Here is a 19,020-nt window from a genome sequence, read left to right as displayed (position 1 = left end):
ACTCTTTCCACTATAGCACAATTTCATAGAAGTAAAGTCCTGTTTAGGGATTACAATTTTTATGAATTTCCCTGTAGCCAAATATCTCTGTCCAGACTCCCCAATGAAAACACAAAACCCTCTTCTTAGGGTAACACTAACTCATGATCACTCAATACTTTATTGAAAATAAATTGTTGGGAGAAAAGGGAAAAAAATAGTAGACCAGAAACTCTAACTTACTTGAACTTAATGAACTTACTTCTTCAAGAAGGACATCCAACTTCCCCATGTGGATTTTGTTGTCTGTTCTCTGAGCTACTAAGACATGTTTAACTGTTGGACAGTTCTTCACAGCTTCATCCACTATTTTCTTCAGTTCAATGATCCGTCCTCCCCGGACTCCTTGGTTGTAGGTGATGACCACTTTGCATTTTGCTAATTAGATAAAGATAAATTTGAGGCTGTTCAATTATATTTCCATTCTTCTATCCAGCTTACCTTTCTAATTAGTCACTACAAACCACAATACTATAAGCCTATCATAGAGAATATCTATCTTTCAGTAATGAGTCTGTCTTATTTGTAAGCTTCCTAGGGGGCAGCTAGGTGTAATGGAAAAGAGTGCCAGGTCAGGAGTCAAGAAGAATCATCTTTCTGAGTTCAAATATGGCCTCAACCACTTACTTTCTAGCTATGTGACCCTGAGCAAATTACCTAACCCTGTTTGCCTCAGTTTCCTCATCTATAAAATGAGCTGAAGAAGGAAATGGCAAACCACTTCATATCTTTGTCAAGAAAATGCCAAATGAGTCATAATGAGTTGGGCACTAATCAACAACAACAACCCAATGCAAGTGTTCAAAGGGTATAGAGTATAGAGTAGCCTTGTCAAACTTGAAAACATCAAAGAGAGGAGGAGGAGGTACTTGTTCTTATCCACATGTCTTTTAGAGTAGGGATTCTTAATTTTTTCTGTATCAAAGACCCCCTTTGGCAATCTAGCAAAGACTCCTTTTCAGAACCATATTTTAAAAAAATTCATAATAGAAGGAAATGCTAAATTTCATGTGGTAAAAATAGAGATTTAATTTTTTTTTCCATCAAGTTCACAGATTCCTTGGAATATATTCAACAGATCTCTTGGGAAACCTCTGATTAAGAATCTCTGCCTTAGATCAAATAGTTCAATAATTCATATCAACTTTTTATATCAACCCTTGCTCAGCTTTGGGATGATGTCTCTTTTCAAAGATTTTTTAACAATCACTGTAACATATTTTATAAGTTCTTCCACTTATTCTGAATTTAGACAATATCATACCAAGAAATGTAGGCTAAAGAGCCCAGCACTAAGAAGAGTTAGACAAATGTCTCCTAACCTTCCCAGCCACAAAAGCTACTCTGGTTCTTACAGGGATGACATGAGTCCTTAGACAGGTTCAGCAAGTTATACTCTACCAGATTTAGCCTGAAGGCTATATTTTGCTGACTCCTGGGCTAGGAGATTTCTGATTGAATGGCTCAGTCTTGAGAGTTCTACCCAAATATGCTGGGTTACTCCCAGTCTCCTAGAGAAATCAGAGAGATTGGTTCCAAGACTAATCTTAGAGTTCAAGATTACTATACATTGGATTCAACTCAGTTTTAATCCAAAATGGACCTCTGACCTTCCTCAAAGCACACAAGAACTCTCAAGTGTCTTCCTAACCATGGGCCAGTTTAGGCCTCCCAGTGTTACACTAGAGACTTACAATTTGCCATCAGGAATAGAGGTTACCTAATCCAACCCTCTTCTTATACAGATGAGGAAATATAAATCCCGGTAGATTGGTCATATAGATAAGGCCACTGGATTTGAACTCAAGTCTTTTGACTATTATCAATAAACAACAATTAGAAGCATAACTCTTTAGAACTAAAAGAGATAATAGATATGATATAGCTCAAATTCCTCATTTTACACACAAGAAAAGTAAAATCTATAACACTTAGGTGATTTATCCAAACACACACAGCAAATTGGGGCAGAACTAATACTAAAAGCCAAGTCTCCTAAGCATGATTCATTGCTTTTTACCTATATTGTGCTGCCTCCCTAAGTCAGAACTTTATGGAAAAAGGAAAACATTTACCCAGAATTTATCCAAATATACTTTTCAATGCAAGTCAAAAAGAGAATTCTTGTAAACATATTAATGCTGTAAATATATTAATGTGAAAGCATCCTTTATCATGCATTGCTCATTTATTTTTTCAATAAGTATTTATTAAATAGTCTAGAATACTATGATAGACCTGGGGAAGGAAGAAATATAAAGATTAATTAAAACATGATCACAAAACTAAAAAAAAAATTTCAGATGCCAACTAATCCAAACTACCTAAACAGTGCATATCTTTAATCCAGCAGTGTCTCTTCTGGGTCTATATTTCAAAAAGATCATAAAAAAGGGGGAAATTTTGCCACATGGGCAAAATTGTTCGTAGCAGCCCTTTTATAGTGGCAAGGAACTAAAATTTGAGGGGATGCCATCAGGTGAGGAATGGCTGAATAAATTATGGTATATGAATGTTATGGAATATTATTGTTCTATGAGATATGATCAACAGGTGGATTTCAGAAAAGCCTAGAGAGACTTACAGAAACTGATGCTAAATGAAGTGAGTAGAACCAAAAGAACATTGTATATGGCCTCAGCAAGGTTATGTGATGATCAGCTCTGATGGACTTGGTTCTTTTCAACAACAAGGTGATTCAGGCCAATTCCAATAGACTTGTGATGGAGAGAGCCATCTGTATCTGGAGAGACGGCTATGGGGACTGAATGTGGATTACAACATAGTATTTTCACCTTTTTTCTTACTGTTTGCTTGCTTGATTTTTTTCTTTTTCCCTCTTTGATCTGATTTTTTTTTGTGCAGCATGATAAATATGGAAATCTTTGGAAGAATTGCACATGTTTAATCTATATGGATTACTTGCTGTTTAGGGAAAGGATATAGGAAAGAGGGAGAAAAATGTGTAACACAAGGTTTTGCAAGGGTGAATATTGAAAACACTTTGTAAGTATTTTGAAAAATAAAAAGCTATCATTAAAAAATATTAATTTCTCTGACAAATGTAATTCTGTCCTCAAATCTAGTAGAGGGGAACTTTTTTATTCATCTGTAAATCCTAATTAGAAACTTTCTCTACCTTCTCTCTGAAACTTATACTCTTAGAGAGCTGTCTGAGCCAAAGAGAAATTAAATGTTCCCAGAATACTACAGCCAGTATATCACTGGTAGGACTTACAATCTGGTCTTCCTGACTCTAAGACCAGTTCTCTATTCTTTATCCCAGTACACTTCTCAGCAGTTGGGATGATGGGGGAGGTTTAGAGGGAACACATTAAACAATAAAACTGTACAAGTCACATACTCTTAAAATATATAATATAGGCACTTATATCATTCCACAATATATTAGATACACAATTTTCTCTCTGTCTATTGAAAATAAAAGTATATATTGCTACAAATCCCATGCCTTCCTTCACTTGCCCTTCCTAGTAATTTGCATTTGATGCTGATGAGTTTTAGGAACTTGTTCTTTTATGGAATAACCACTTTTTAAGGTAACAACACTAAGATTTCACAACATAAACCTAAAGCTGACTAAAACCAACACTGTAAGGATTTTTCTGTCATATCTTTTCATTAGAGATAATGTTAAGGTCGCAGCAACCTAGACCTATAGGAACAGGAGCAAGAAATGGATATATAATGAAAGGGCCTGTTGAGTAGACACCAATATGCTTATCTGATAAGAGTACCTCACATGGAAGAAACTGGGGAACTTGCTTCTGGAGAGCCAAGATGACATCAATAAATATACTATTTAGGGTTCTTACAAAAGAAGCTTAACCCCACTATGTGCAGGATCAATGGGCAAAGAGATCAACTTGGCCTATCAAGACTATCAAAGACAGTATCTTAGAAGTCTTTTTTATCCTAAATGCTTTTAATCTAGAGTTTTCTCAGGGACAGTCATCCTCCCTCCATATTTCAATAAAAACCCATTTTTGTCCCCTACACTAATGTACTATTCCTGTCAGCTCCTATATTAGTGTCTAGTTAGAATAATGGACATTTGGTAATAATTTGACTCTAAGAAAGCCACTGTAGAGACCTTGGACTGGAATAGAAAACTCAGGAAGAGGTGAGAAGTTGCTTCCTGAATCTTCCAAATCTTCAATCTTTATAAAAAGGTGGGAAAAGCTACAATTCTCAATAATTGGTAGAGAGTGAGCCAAATGGAATTCATGGCCAGCCTTGATTTGGGCTTTTAGAAAGATATATTATAAAACTCCTATTCTTTTTTCCATATGATCATCATCTTTCGTATTTATTCAACTTTCGTGTCCACTATCTTATTTCATCCTGTAAAATAGGAGAGGATGCATTATTATCCCTGTTTTATAGATGAGGAATCTGGTGCCCAAGAGAATTAGCAGTCATCTAGTTAATACGAAAGCCAGGACTAAAACCCAGATGCCTCATTTTGAAAGGTGCACTCTTAAACCGTCAGGGAAGAGCTTTACGGGCCAAATCAGAGAAGAAGACAACAATGGGGACCAACTCCCCACCCTTTTATGTCCCCAGAGACATGCTTACCATCATTAATTCTTCCAGCTAAGGATTCAGCACTAAAACCAGCAAAGATCACTGTGTGCACTGCCCCAATTCGGGCACAGGCCAACATGGCTGCCACAGCCAGGGGAGACACGGGCATGTAGATGGCCACCCTGTCTCCTCGACGCACTCCATGTTTCTTTAATGTGTTGGCCAGGCGGCATGTGGTCTCCAGAAGTTCCCTGCAGCACAGGGAAGAGGTTGACATTGGTAATTATGAAGCGGAGACATAAAATAAATTTGGCAGGCTCACCAGACTCCTTCTGGGCAGAATTGGCTTTGGATATTAGGTTCACACCTAACTTCATAGACAGATTATCAATTACTTTGGATATGAAGATAATTTATTGTTGGGTTATTGAGGCAAAAGTTGCTTTAGAATGGTATTCGGTGCAAGAGTTAGAGTTAATCTGGGCACCTAGATTCTCTCAGAGGGTATTTTCTTATCTATGAATTTTGCAAATACACACTCCCTTCTAAAGGAAAAGAGTTTGGGTTGTAATTTTTACTAAGGAAAGTGAAGGCTTCTCTTTTCTGTATCATAGTACAAATAGGTCATTGTCTAGTAGCTCATGAAAATAGCAGGTATGATTCTTCCCCCAAATATTCATCACACTACAAACCCAAGCCATGGGCAGTATGTTCCTTGGTGCAGAGAAACCAGGGAGAGAATAAAGGATCATGACTTAAGATCTGAAAGAAATGTAGAAGTCATCCGATCCAGCAGCCTCATTCTACAGAAGGAGTAACACAGAAGGGTCTACAGAAGGGTCCAGTGAGGATAAGAGATTGCTGACATTCTTACAGGTAGTCAGTAGTAGTGCTGGCAGTGGAACCCAAGTCCTCTGGCTTCAAATCCAGCACTCTTTACATGCTGCCACACTGAAGACATTGTTTAATTCAGTGTAAAGGGGGAGGGAATTCAGTTATCTGAAGCATACACAAGAATTAATATAAAGGGAGAATGCAGGGAGAAAAATTCCTCCCCTTCTATCTTCCCTACTCTCTTAATAATGACTCTTTGTTGTAAATACTTATTTCACTGAATTTCATAGGAGATAAGTGTTATAAGAGTGGAAGGAAAAAATGTTTAAAAAGGCAGTAAGCAGAAAGCCTATAGACTTATAAACACAAGCAAATACCCAATCACTTGCAGTTCTTGGCTGTTAAAGTAACCTTGGGAGTGGTTCTTGGGGACATTGACCTCAGTAGGGATTATCCATACACTTGGTTAAAGGTTAAGAATTAATCATGTAACATGGAGCCTCTTACATCTGCACTTGCATAGTTCCTATTATGAATCAGCTATTTAAGAAAAAAAAATGTGGCAATCTATGGGATCAGTAACAATGGAGATGGGAACATTTTTCAAAAGAAAATACTGTATGCATAATGAAAAGAAGGGGAAACATTTTCTCCTTTCTAGCAGAAACCACAAAGAAATGTTATTTCTGATAGGCCAGTTAGAGAGGAAGCTAGACTAGAAAACTTAAATTTCACCCCACTGCTAAGGTTGGTCCTACATTATACAGAATATTCACTGACTCTGCTAGAGGCCTTTTCGTTGTTTTCAAAAAATCATTTCTTCCCAAAGCTTTCAAGATAAAAATACTGCTAGAAACCCAACTTCTACCAGAAGAGCTTTTCCCTACACCAGTCATTTTAGTACCCAGAATTCCAGTCACTCCATCTCATGTGAGCAGACTTGTATATAGCTCATTTGGAGAAGTACATCCTCTTCCTTGTGCAGCCTCCTGTGTACTTCTCCAAATGAGCTATGCATGCAGGGACAATGGAGGAACACAAGATGAAGGCCCATGCAATTATACATTATCCAGACCTACTTTTTGTTGCTTTAACACAACTATACCCAACCAGAGCAGATGCAATATGATCTGGAGACCTAAATGTGGAATCCTTAGCAATGGGGAAATGTGCCTGATTCAGGAAGTCTGGGGAGCTCTATTTCTTCTTCTTTCCATAATGACAACCAAATTTATCCCAAATGAAGGAATTCTCAATATTAGCTCTATGTGTGATAGGGAAACAGAGATAAAGAATTTGAGAATTTTTGAAAAGGTACAAAGGATTTTAGTATAACTCCTTGTATCAGAGGGAATCTGGTTAAAATTAAATTTGAACCTCACTTAGCTCTTGTACATGCTTTAATAAAAGTGAGTAGGATTTTCAGTGGGACTGTCAGTGGAAAAATAAGGGTAGATCAAATAATTTGGAATAATGAGTATATATGTACCCACAATCATAAAACAAATATAGTGTATGTAAATCATAAAAATAAATGTAATATATAATCATCTCCATAGTTATGTGTTTATTTTACCCCTCTTTAATAATAATGAAGGACAACAACCAACCATTTCGGTGATTTAATTGATTAGATTAATTTCAGTGATTAGAAATACATTAATTTTCATATTAATTTTTACCTCTTGGTTATGGAGAAGAAGAATCAGACACATCTTATTTGACCCCAGATTGCATAATAAGGAGTAATGGGTTGTAGTTGAGAGGCAGTTTTGGTCAAATTTGTCTACACCCCAAGGGCTATCATTTAGTCTAATGAGTGGTAGCATAGCCATGGTGGGCATGGAACCATGGAAAACACTTGAGCACACAGCAGGAAAGAAATGCAGTTCTCCAGGGAGGAAATGGCCCTGGCCAAAGTCCCAGCTGTCCCATACTAGTTACAGCCCTGATGTCATGTTATTTGCCTTCATTCATTCTTCATTTTGCTGTATCATTTCAGATTTTGCAAGGAATAATTATCTACCTTAGCCTTTTTGGAAAAGAGCACTCTATAACACTTCTGAAAGGCTAAGGCTAAGACGAGACCACAAATAGGGGCCCCCAGAATAGAAAGAAATAAAAAATTTGCATGTATACCCAGCAACAGGAAGTGTTTGTCACTTGAGAACAAGAGCCCAATCACTTTTATTATAGCATGTACAAGAGCTAAGTGAGGTTCAAATAAATATTTTAGCTGGTAGTTAATACAATCTTCACTAGTTGATGGAAAATGCCAGAAAATTGGGTATTTTGTGATGAATTCCCTGACTGGGATGGCTAGCCCATACATGTATACACACACACACACACACACACACACACACACACACACACACACACACTTGCAGTAATTTAATGCACATGAAATACATGGTCTGTGGAGATGTATGTTTTTCCTGTGTCTATTATGCAACAAAAATATACACAGTGCAGATATGACTAGCAAGGCTCTGCAGACATAACTTCAAATGCAAATTAGGATCTTATCCCGAAATCAGTTGCCTTCCAGCCACAATTAGTTGCTTCATAATAGCAGATATCTATCAAATAGAAAAATCATACATGTATTCTCTCCCAGTGTGTTCATGATCAATATTAGATCAACAGACAGACAGGAAACAGAATGTGGCTGTATTCCAGGAAAGGACAAGCTGTAGTGATTTGGTTTTCCAATTTGTAGAGGCCCAAGCTAAGCCTGAGTATTTCTATATTTATTTAATTGCCTAACTCATTGTCTGACTCATCGAGTCAGACCTGATTTTTCAGGGTTATTCTGAAGCAAAATAATTTGAATGTACCCTTTTGCCCCTTCTTTCTCTGATATAGGTTCAATAAGTTATTTAAAATTTTTTATGTATTTTCCCTTTAAAAAAAAAAAAAACCTGGAAAATGTATGTTGTGGTGTAGATAATGGTTTAAAAAAAAAACCAAATCCCTTTTTAGGATATTTGAATCTATTAGGCACATGGCTTCTTAAGGGAATTTTGTAAAGGTTTGAAGTGAGGGAAGAGGAGTGATGAAGTGGGCTGTAATCCCAGTTTTTTATCATTCCACTCTCTTTTAGGAGACTTAAACAAAAGCACTTTATCTATGGATAAATTATAGAGTGATTACTTCTTATGTGATCTCAGGAAAGTGATTTTACCTCCATGGATCCTGATTTCCTCATTCAAATAAGGGGACTGGACCAGATAGCCCCTTGATCCCTTTCACCTAAGAACTGAAGTATTATCCAATTCTTAGAGATAAAACAGGACTCAGTTCTTGAGGGAACAGCTAGGCAGTTTAGTGGTTAAAGTACTAGGTGATCCTGCACAAGTCACTTAACCCTGTTTACCTCAGTTTCCTCTTCTATAAAATGAACTGGAGAAGAAGATGGCAAAGCGCTCTAGTATCTCTGCCAAGAAAACCCCAAAATGGGGTCAGAAAGTATCTAAGACAGCTGAATAACAACAATAACAAATAGTGCTGAGGAGTCAGGCCATGTGCTCCAAGCCCATCCCTCCCTTCTTTGGCAATCCATTTCTCCAGGTCTGTGATTGTGACACCTCAACTGTCTATGTGTGACACCAGAGAGAGAAGGGCTCCTTCTTAATGCATTAATGCCAAACCCTTCACAGGGGCCATCAACTATTCAGTGGGATTTGAAAGAGCTTAAGAAAGATTCCTAACACTTCGGACATCACCTGGGGGCCACCTTGGAGGAGGCTGCTCCCTCACAGTATGAGTCAAAGGCCATTGAGTCCAGTCCCTAAATTTTTTCATATATAGAAATTGACCCAAAGAAAAAGAGGTCTTGTCTCAGGACACATAAGGAGCAAGCTCCTGAGTTCCTCAGATCCCCAAAGTCAATGCCCTCATGCTGCCACAGAACTATAGTTTCACCATTAGAGATTCATTCTTTTAGCTTGCCTTATTTTTTCTGGACTGGAAGTCAAAGGGACTATGTCTTGTGTCTGTCACTTGCTCCATCCTTTCATATATCTGGTCATTAGTTTCCTCATCTGTAAAATGAAGGAGTTAAATTAAATGATCTCTAAAATCTCTCCTAGGCAGCTAGGTACTCACCATAGTGCACAGAGCATCAGCACTTGAGTCAGAAAGACCTGAGTTAAATGTGATTTTTGATGCTTACTAACTGTGTGGTCCTAGACAAGTCACTTAATCCTGTTTGCCTCAATCTCCTCAATTGTAAATCAAAGGAGTTAAATTAAGTAATCTCTACAATCTGTACATCTATATATATACAAAGGTATATGTGGCCACTAAAAACAAACTGAGTAACCAGATGGCACTTCTGTTCCTGCTCCTCTTCATCCCCCATGTCCCCTGGCCTTAGTGTGAGCCATGTTATCAGCATACAAAATACATCACCTTATCTCTAGGCACACAACCCCTAGCCGCTCACTTGAGCTGTAATAGATGTCAGAGGGGTGGTTAGGAAAGAGCAGTGGAGAATTTTCAAGCAACAATCCCAGTTTCATGAAACAAGTTGCCAACTATTCTACTGGCTAGTCTAATTTGTATCTCTTAGACATTCTCAGCCATGACACAGCTCGGGCTAACAGGAAATCAGCTGCTGCTGACAACAACCCCCATTTTCTCACAGTCACCAGTTCTGCTGCTGATAATGAACTCTGTCAGCAAATAAATACCAAAGCAGGAGGCCTAGCTTCAGGGAGGAGGAAGAAAGAAAAACCTTTGTCGCTGATTTCTCAAATTATGGTTTCTTTGGGACCTTTTAAAAATAGTCAGAAGGATTTACCCAGTGCCATGCTTATCCACTGGAAGCTCCAAGAAAACAGGGAATAATATTGTCTCAATCAGTGTTTGTCAAGTAAATCTGGTTTCAAGATTCCCGTAAGACTTAAATTTTGGCATCCTGGGATGATGTCCTAACCAAGTTAATGGATACCTCTACATATGATGCAAGCCCTTTTCCCAATCATTCCACTGACCGGAATTTCTAGAAAATGAATGCAAATTTGAAGGTAATCAAGTCTGACATTTTGGATCCCAAGTTACTTCCAAGCCAGATCTTATTTCTCCTTTAACTTTCAATCAATGTTTGGAAGAAGGAAGAAAACAATTATCTTCCTCATGATTAAGCCTTCCAGAGTGATAAAAACAAGGACTGCTGCTCCTAATACCCTACCAAAAATAAGGTATCAAAATTTTAAAAAGTAATACATGTGAATTTCTATTCTTGTAAAACCCTAACTTGTCTGACAATAAGATTTCCAAAGTATGCAAATTCATGCCACCTAAGTAATTTTGTTATTCTTCCCTATCACTTCATAAAGCTGGAATTAACATTATTCTGTATAAATACACTAGATAATACATTGGAACAATACTGAATCTGGAGTCCAAAATACTTGAGTTCAAAACCAACCTCAGACACTTACTAGTTGTGTGACCCTGTGCAGGTCACTTAACCTGTTTGCCTCAATTTCCTTAACCATAAAATGGGAATCATAATTGTACCTATTCTACAGGACAGTTGTGAGGATCAACTTAAATAAAATCTGTAAAGTCCTTAGCACCATGTCTCCTTGTGACTCTATAACTGCATACCAATACTATCCACAGGGTTTTCTTAGCAAAAATACGAGAGTTTTGGCCATTTTCTTCTCCAATGGATTAAAGTAAACAAATTAAATGACTTGCCCAGAATCACACTGCTGTAAGAATTTAAAGCCATATTTGAATTCGTTTCATCCTGTCTCCAGGCCCAAAGTGCTACTCTATCTACTGAGCAATCTAGCCACCCCAACTTGATCGGTACTAAATGCTATGAAACAGAGGTCCTTATAATTGGAAAAAAAATTCCACCCACGTTCCCATTCAAGTATTTGGAAGTCTAGATAATCTTCCCAACTAGAACAGCTTTTTTTGAAAAAGTTTTAGAGGAAACACATAATTGAAATAAATAGTCCAGTTCAATTTAGCTCAGTCTGTTCCAATACAATCCAGACCAACTTCATCCAGTCCATTCAGGTCTGGTTCAGTCCAGTCCAAACTAATTTAATCTAGTCCAGAACTGGACTATCAAATCAAATCTGATTCAGTCTGATCTAATCCAGTCCAATTCAAAACAATTCAATCCAAAACAGCTGGGTCCAGCCTAAACCACTCCAAACTAGTACTTGCTTTCTCTCCAATACTATTCTTTAAAAACAAAAACAGTGAACATGTGGCAGACCGAACTCAGAGGAATGAGTGTTTGTGTCTCTCAAAGGCCACATGTACTGGTTAGATAGTAGTGGAGTAGCTCCCGCAACCTCTCTGCAATACAGCGATAGAAGTTTTCTCATCCTGTGGTTACTTCCTGAATGTTGTTTATGTTTATGTTCCTTAGGCAGGGAGTCTATTTGAAACAGACTCCATGATGTACTTGAAGAACATTTTACTTGGACCTAGTTCAAATGGGCTGGCTTTGGGGATGTGTCAAACAAGCCATGCTCTTATTTCAGAATGATGTGTTTTATGTGAGTATGGGTCAGAAAAAAAGTTCAAGACCCTTTGCCTACAGGCCCTTTTTAATCAAATCTGAGTATAGTCTACCTTTCCAATCTTCTTTTATACTATTTTACTTTGTGCCCTCTACATTCTAGCCAAATTGGACTACTCACTTTTCCGTCATCTTTTTCAGGATACTTATACTTACATGGACCACTACCCATGCCTTAATCAGACTCCCCATATACCTTAATTTGTGGAAATCTTTCTCTTGTATTAAGATTTAGCTCAAATCCCACTCTCTTCATGAAGATTTCCCAGATACATCCAGCTGTTTCTTCCTTTCTTAGATCTTTCATGCCATTCAACAGAGTTGAGTTGTTCCCTACAATGTACTAATCATTGTGTGAGTGTGTGTGTACATGTTGTCCAAAATTTTCAAGTACCTTTAGTGTAAATTTTATCTTTATTTTTGTAACAGTGTCAGGATTCAAGTCATACCTCTTACATATACTGGTTTTGTCATTCCAGGCAAGTAACTTGAACCTCTCAATGAGATTTAAGTAACTCTCTAAAAACTAAGTTGCAGAGAAGGTCCCTACCTTCATTGGTAGCAAAAATTGCCTCATCTGTAGGTCCAAAAATACAGTTTCACTGCCCAGTGAAAATACAGTTATATAATATATAACATTCTATGTTATATGTAAATAACAGAGATGGGAAACAGATAGACACAGAGACATAGACAGAGATAGGACTGGAACCCAGGGTTTTTTTTGGCACTGCAACTTTCTCTCAATTCCACTCTCTCTCTGAAATAAACATCTTAAAATAATATACTTACTGCTGCTTTTTAGCCCCTGACAAAGAAAGATTAAATTAATAACTAAAACTTGCAAAAAGCATTCTCTTTTACTCCAGCAGTATTATTGAATATCATCCATCACTGACAGCTGCAATTTATAGATTGATAGGGTTTTTTCCCAGCAGCTGTTAAAAGAGAAAAAGAAATAATTGTAGAAGCAATTTGTCACATTTGGGATATAAAAAGGCATAAAAAGATTGTCCATTAATGTAAAAACTCTTAGCCATAAACCAATACATAAATTTTCATAGGAATTTGATTCTGGATGTTAAAGTGGAGGAGATGGTAGGGCTTAAATCCACATGAGGAATTTATTTATTCCTTTTTGTACATTCTTTTTTGGCAGGTTTGAGTTCAGGTTGGGTGGGGTTTGGGGATGGTTGGATTTTTATATTTCAGACTTAAAATAGCCAAAGAAAGGACTTCTATTCTCTGGGCAGCATCTCTAAAAATTACCTATTAATTCATTCCAGAAAGCATTCATTAAGCTCCTGCTGTAGACAAAGAATGATGCTAGGAACACACATGGAAGAAAAAGAACGTGCCTGCTTCATAGAATTTAAGGGAAAGTACTTTAATTTTAGAAATGGAGTTAGGGCAGATTACAATTCTTTCCCAGAGTATCACTGGAAGGGGTATGTACTTTCTCCTCTGGATGACCTTCAGATCTAATCCCTTGCTCAGATTTTAGGTATCATTCCTAGGGTTCCAATATTAAGTCTCTTGAGAGGGTATACTTTTCCTATTCAACAGTTTCTTTGGTTTTCTCATTCTTCCTGGTGAATCTGAAAACTGTAAGCCATGCTTTGGAGGTTCATGTTAAACCTTCCCAGAGATGGGCCACTCCCTTTTCTTGTGCAGCTGTACTTGAGGTAGATAATGTTTTGGAATACCCAAGTTCTCCATCACCACCACTACACAGACAACTGACCTGAGCACAGTTTCCAAATAGGATTCTGTGAATGTCCAGTTTCTTGCTCACACTTTTGATGTAAACAGCAGCATGGATTTCAATCCAGAAGCCCAGGTCAAAAAGTTAGAAAGAAGCCTCTTAGACTTTATAACAAGATAAATGACCTCTTGTTTTAGTAGTCACAATTTATCTCAGGGTAGTGGCTAAGTGTATGACCAGAGGAAAGTCCCAGCTGCCTTCTCCTAGCCTGTGCTGAATAGCTGTAAAAGCCAGTAGATGTGAACCTAGGCCTGTGGGAATGTTAGGGGATTCTTTCTTCTGCTGTTTCAGGCTTAAAGACAAGACTGGGAATAACAAACTGTGACTCACTCACTGGGCTGCCAAGTGAATTACTGGCAAAGCATCTGGTTGCTGTGCTGCATGTGTTTCTCCATCTAAAGCAGCCTGGAGGGGGTGGGGGTGGGGAGGAACTTCCACCACACATACACTCACACACAAAAATCTTTGGACTTGGGCACATTTTTTCGATTCTGCATTGGGCCCATGAAGATTTCTCAATAGTCTTTCATGTCTCTCCAACCTCAACTTCCTCGCCAGCTCCCTAGAAGGGTCCCAGGGGAAGACAAAGCTGTAAAAGACACGTGGAGAGGCAGCTTCCCATGAAAACCTAGTGAAAGAGAGTCAAAGTTCATCACTCCTCTCAAAGGCCGGTTGTCTGCTGCCATTCTTAGGGGCCAGCTCCTAATTCTTTTGGCACATCCTAATTTGTATTAAGCAAGCCAACTTGCTTCTTTACATCAGAGGCGTAGAGCTAAGATGAATAAACTAATGATTGACATCTAACTAAACTAAACAGGGATTAAGTGTCTGCTTTCTAGGGGCAAGGCCCTATGCTAGACAAAGGAAAGCCTACGATATCTTCATATAAATGACAATGCTTGATCTCCCTCTGTTATTAGCAATCTTTCCTGAAATTACATGTCATGATGTCTTATAGACAGAGAGGTAGAATGTTATTATGGATAGAGGCTACCCTGGGAGCTAAAGAAATCTTATTATCTTGTCTTCATAAATATGGCTGTTTGACTTTGGACAAGGGTCATTGCTTAATTTCTAAGTGTTCTAGGCCAGTGGTTTTCAAAGTATGGTCTAGAGAATCCTGGGGATCTCTGAAACCCTGTTAGAGGGTCTCTACAAATTAAAAATAGTTTTTATTTCCAATATGGTAAATGTCTATAAATATAACCCAGATAAACAAAAATGCTTTGGAGAGATCTTCAATAATTTAAATAGGATAAAGATACTGAAAACAAAAATTTGAGAACCACTACTCTGGACAACCTTCAAAAACTATAAGCTATGGCTAGAGAAGATGTTGCTAACCATCACTAGTAGAGGGATTTCTTCACCTGCAAGTTTTCCATGCCAGTGAAATCACAGGTCCAATTCTTATCCCCTTACCTTGTATACACATTGTCTTTACTTATCTGCATATGTGTCCTAACCTCTCAGTAGAATGGTGACCAGAATGAAAGGTCCTCAAAGTGTGCTTCTCCTGGGGATTCCTGAGATCCTTTCAAGGAGTAAATGAAGTCACAACTAATCTCATAATATGCAAAACACTTTAGTTTCTAGTACAGTAAACATTAGTAAAAATAGTCTATCTAAACAAAACTTCTTTGAGCAGGGAGGGGAGTGAATTCTCAATAATGTTTAAGAGAATAAAGCAGTGCTAAGACTGAAAAGTTAGAAAATTTCTGGCTTAGTTAATCCCTAAAGTCTCTCTGAACTTTAAATCCTATAATGCTGGCAACAACAGGTGTGCTTAGTTCTTGAAATCTGTAGAAATAAAAGGTTTAAGTGAATGAATAAAATCCCCTCCTATTGCCAAGGTCAGGGATTCTGTCATTATAAAGAACTTCTTTCTCAAGTTTTTTGTGCAATGAGCCATTTTCTCTAGTTCATATCTAGCTCTTGGTCTATTGAGCCTCCAAACAAACTATTAAAAATACAAAGAACACACTTCCCCAAATATAGATGAGGTCTTCCATGGTATGACTGAGAACTTATTCCTAAGGTCCTATCCCATAAGACTAGAAACCATATGATTCCTTGTAACACTCTATCAGTCAAAAAGAAATCACTTCCATTTGCACCTCTATTAATTATCTCCTATTTATTATGAATGTAGTTTACTTTGTATATATTTGTTTAATCTTGCTTTCCCATTAACCTGTAAGCTTTTCAACATCAAGGATGGTCTTTTGCCTCTTTTTTGTATCCCCATGTCTTAGAAAAGTGCCTGACCAAAGGAGGCACTTAATAAATGTTTGTTAATTGATTGATTGAACAAACTTGTTTTGACTCTTGTTTTATATGCTCTTTAACTTCTCCATTAATAGCTTTTAAATTAACATCTTTTTAAATTAACAGCACATATAATATGCTCTAGAAGGGAATTCAAAAGGACTAGATTCCTTGGGATTAACTTGGAGAAGCTAGATAATAGCTGGAAAGTTTCTAAATCTCTCCAATTTACAGGTCTTACCACATCTTACCTCTACTTAAAAATCTTCAGTAATTCTCCAGTAAAGTCTCCAAATAAAATCCAAATCTAAAATCTGTCATTCAAGGCACTTCATTATCTTGATCCAAACTATATTCACTCGGAATGTCTTTTACCCCTTATCATCTTCTTCCTCCTCCCCAATCCCTAAAACCTAGAACTCATTTAGACGACTAAATTGTATATATGGCATCAGTGATATAGAAGTCACCAACTCTATTCTTTCCAGGAGGATGGAAGACCACTAGGCTTTATCATCTGGCCTACAACTGCCTCCTTAAAGACTCCTTAGGGATAACAGACTCCTTCATCAGCAGTATCTCTTTTTATAGGTTGTCTTGCCCAATTAGACAAAGAGCTTTTTGAAAGCAAGAGCTATCTTGATTTTTCTATTTATATCCCCAGCATTTAACACAATGCTTGGCTAAAAGAATAAACACTAAATAAATGGTTTTTAATTCATTCATTCCTCCATTGTCTCACTCCACTTCCTTTCAGGCATTCAGAATTTCTGATAAACTGAACTACTCCTGATTATCTTAGCAAGTCCTGTACTTTCTCATCTCTATACCCATGTGCCAACTTTTTCCCATGCCAACAATGCCCTCTCATCTCTGGTCATTGAAATCATACTCATCAGTTTAAGGTCCATTTCATATTCTAACTTTTCCATGAAATTTTCCTTAATCTTCCCTAGCAAAAACTGTTCTTTCTCTAACACATCAAAGAACATCAGGGGAGATCTGAGTGATGCAAAAATGCCCACGATCACCAAGCTTGCACAAGGCTAAACACAGTTATTTTGTCAATGTATATTTTTTTATTGCTGGAGTATCTCCCCAACAAAATACAAGTGTTGTTTCCTTTGAGGTAGTTAAGGAGGCTTCCTAATCTCGAAAAAACTGTTAAATTTTGCTTTTCAGACATACTTTCTATTCTCATCTTTGTACATATGCTTAAACTATTCCTTATGTCTGGAATGTCCTCATTTAACATCTTGGTCTGTTGAATTTTTGCCCATCCTTTAAAACCCAATTAAATATTACAATCTCCTCTCATTCCCTCGTTTGGTAAAGATGTTTCCTCACAGCTTGTTTAAAAATCACTAAAATCCAATTGTTCTATGATATTGTGCTTCATAGTGGTTTGCCCATGTGGGTATCTTAACCCATATTAAAGTATAAGGTTCCTGAAGGGAAAAGACCTGTGTCTTAACAACTAAATCTTATCTGACACACCTCATTCAGTGCAGTACTCTGTGCTTATTCATCATCCTTGTACTTTGCCTCAATTATATATTTACCATTTATACTTGTATTCATTTGTATATACATATTCTCTCCCATACTAGATTATTACCACTTTGCAAACAGAAAGTTGTCTTTATAGCTTCCACAGAGATTAATACAATTCCTTACTCATTATTAGTAATAAATATTTATTGTATGAATAAACAAATGAATATATGGAAAAGAGAGAGGAAGTACTACATAATATACTTTGGTGATAAGGGGAAGGTTAGAGGAGGAAGAAAAAGAGAAATTTAAAATAAAGCTTAGGTCATATTTAATTCCAGCTTCCACCTTCCTCACTCCCACTGCTGAATCCCTTCCTTCCTATTTGACCCATCAAAAATTTCTACTCTCTTAATAGTGAAACATCTACTATATAATAAACAGTTCTGATCTTTAGAGCCTGAAAACCTGGGAATGAGACATAGTTCTGCTATTTGCCAGCTATGTAATTGACTGGGCCAAGAGAAGTGAGAGTCACACTCTATGATCCTCAATTTACCTATCGGTAAAATAGAAATCATAATATCTGCATTTCTTATCACAGTGTTATAAGAAGTGTCTTGTAAACTTAGATCACTACAAAAATCATACTAGGTGTGTGATACAAAATACCAAAGAGAAGATTTTATTTTCCTTCATAGACTTTGTAAAACCTGAGGAGATCTTTATTAATTTAGTAAAATGTATAAACTCCCTAGACTAAAACAGGCTTTTTACGAAGTAACATCACAAATAAGTATGTTGATTATCATGAGCAATCTGACCCACCATCTCTAAAAGAAACATTTTGATCTGTTTTTCCCCCAGTGGTGATGCTAGGTTTTTGTTGATCATTTTTCCTCATGACCAATGGTATGCTAAGTAAATAGCCTACCATATGGTTTCCATTCCCTGACATCATCTGTTTGGGCCTTTCTTGGACTGCTGTGAGAGCTGTCTATTTATTTCCTGTGAAGTTCTTATCCTTTCTGTTAAGGTGGATATGATTCTAAGTTGACTTCTACACTCCTTGAGGATTCCTAAGAAGGAATCTATGGTGTGAGAGTTTCTCATCCTTCAAAAAAAAAAGCCAGTAGAGGAGGAGCAGCATCTCAATAGGTGATACTAAGTTTGGAGTGGGGGGGGGGGGGATATGCTTGAAAATATTTATATAGAGAATGTTCAAATTAATTTAAACTATTTAACATAATTTTGTTTGCCTTATAGAAGTTTCCACCATCCAAGTATTCAGTAAATACTCACATGCCAATAAAATACAGATAATGCAACAGTGAAGTCTATGATATACACATATGTACTTGTAGCATCTACCTTAGTATCTTCTATTTAAATAATGCCCCCACTTCTGAAGTACAATCTCACCTTTACCTCATTCTAATTTTATATATGGTGTACACTAAAAGAGAAAGAAAAGCAGAATGGTATGGTGAAAAGAGCTCTGAACTTGGAATCAAGT

At 37.2% G+C, this 19,020-nt stretch overlaps 1 protein-coding gene across 2 annotated transcripts in view; it reads right to left on the bottom strand.

Annotated features, from left to right (window-relative positions):
• ACSS1 (acyl-CoA synthetase short chain family member 1) overlaps positions 1-19,020 on the bottom strand; it is a 69,347-nt gene that overhangs the window by 26,692 nt on the left and 23,635 nt on the right. For both annotated transcript variants that reach the window (XM_074287709.1, XM_074287710.1), the window contains exons 3-4: positions 4,639-4,838; positions 242-417 (exon numbers count right to left, since the gene is read on the bottom strand). In XM_074287709.1, the coding sequence (XP_074143810.1) occupies positions 242-417; positions 4,639-4,838 (376 nt within the window). The remainder of the gene's footprint in view (positions 1-241; positions 418-4,638; positions 4,839-19,020) is intronic.

This window comes from Sminthopsis crassicaudata, chromosome 2, assembly GCF_048593235.1.
Source record: "Sminthopsis crassicaudata isolate SCR6 chromosome 2, ASM4859323v1, whole genome shotgun sequence".
Classification (NCBI taxonomy): domain Eukaryota; kingdom Metazoa; phylum Chordata; class Mammalia; order Dasyuromorphia; family Dasyuridae; genus Sminthopsis; species Sminthopsis crassicaudata.
Note: the sequence above shows the minus strand (reverse complement) of the source record. Positions and strands in the feature narration are given on the sequence as shown.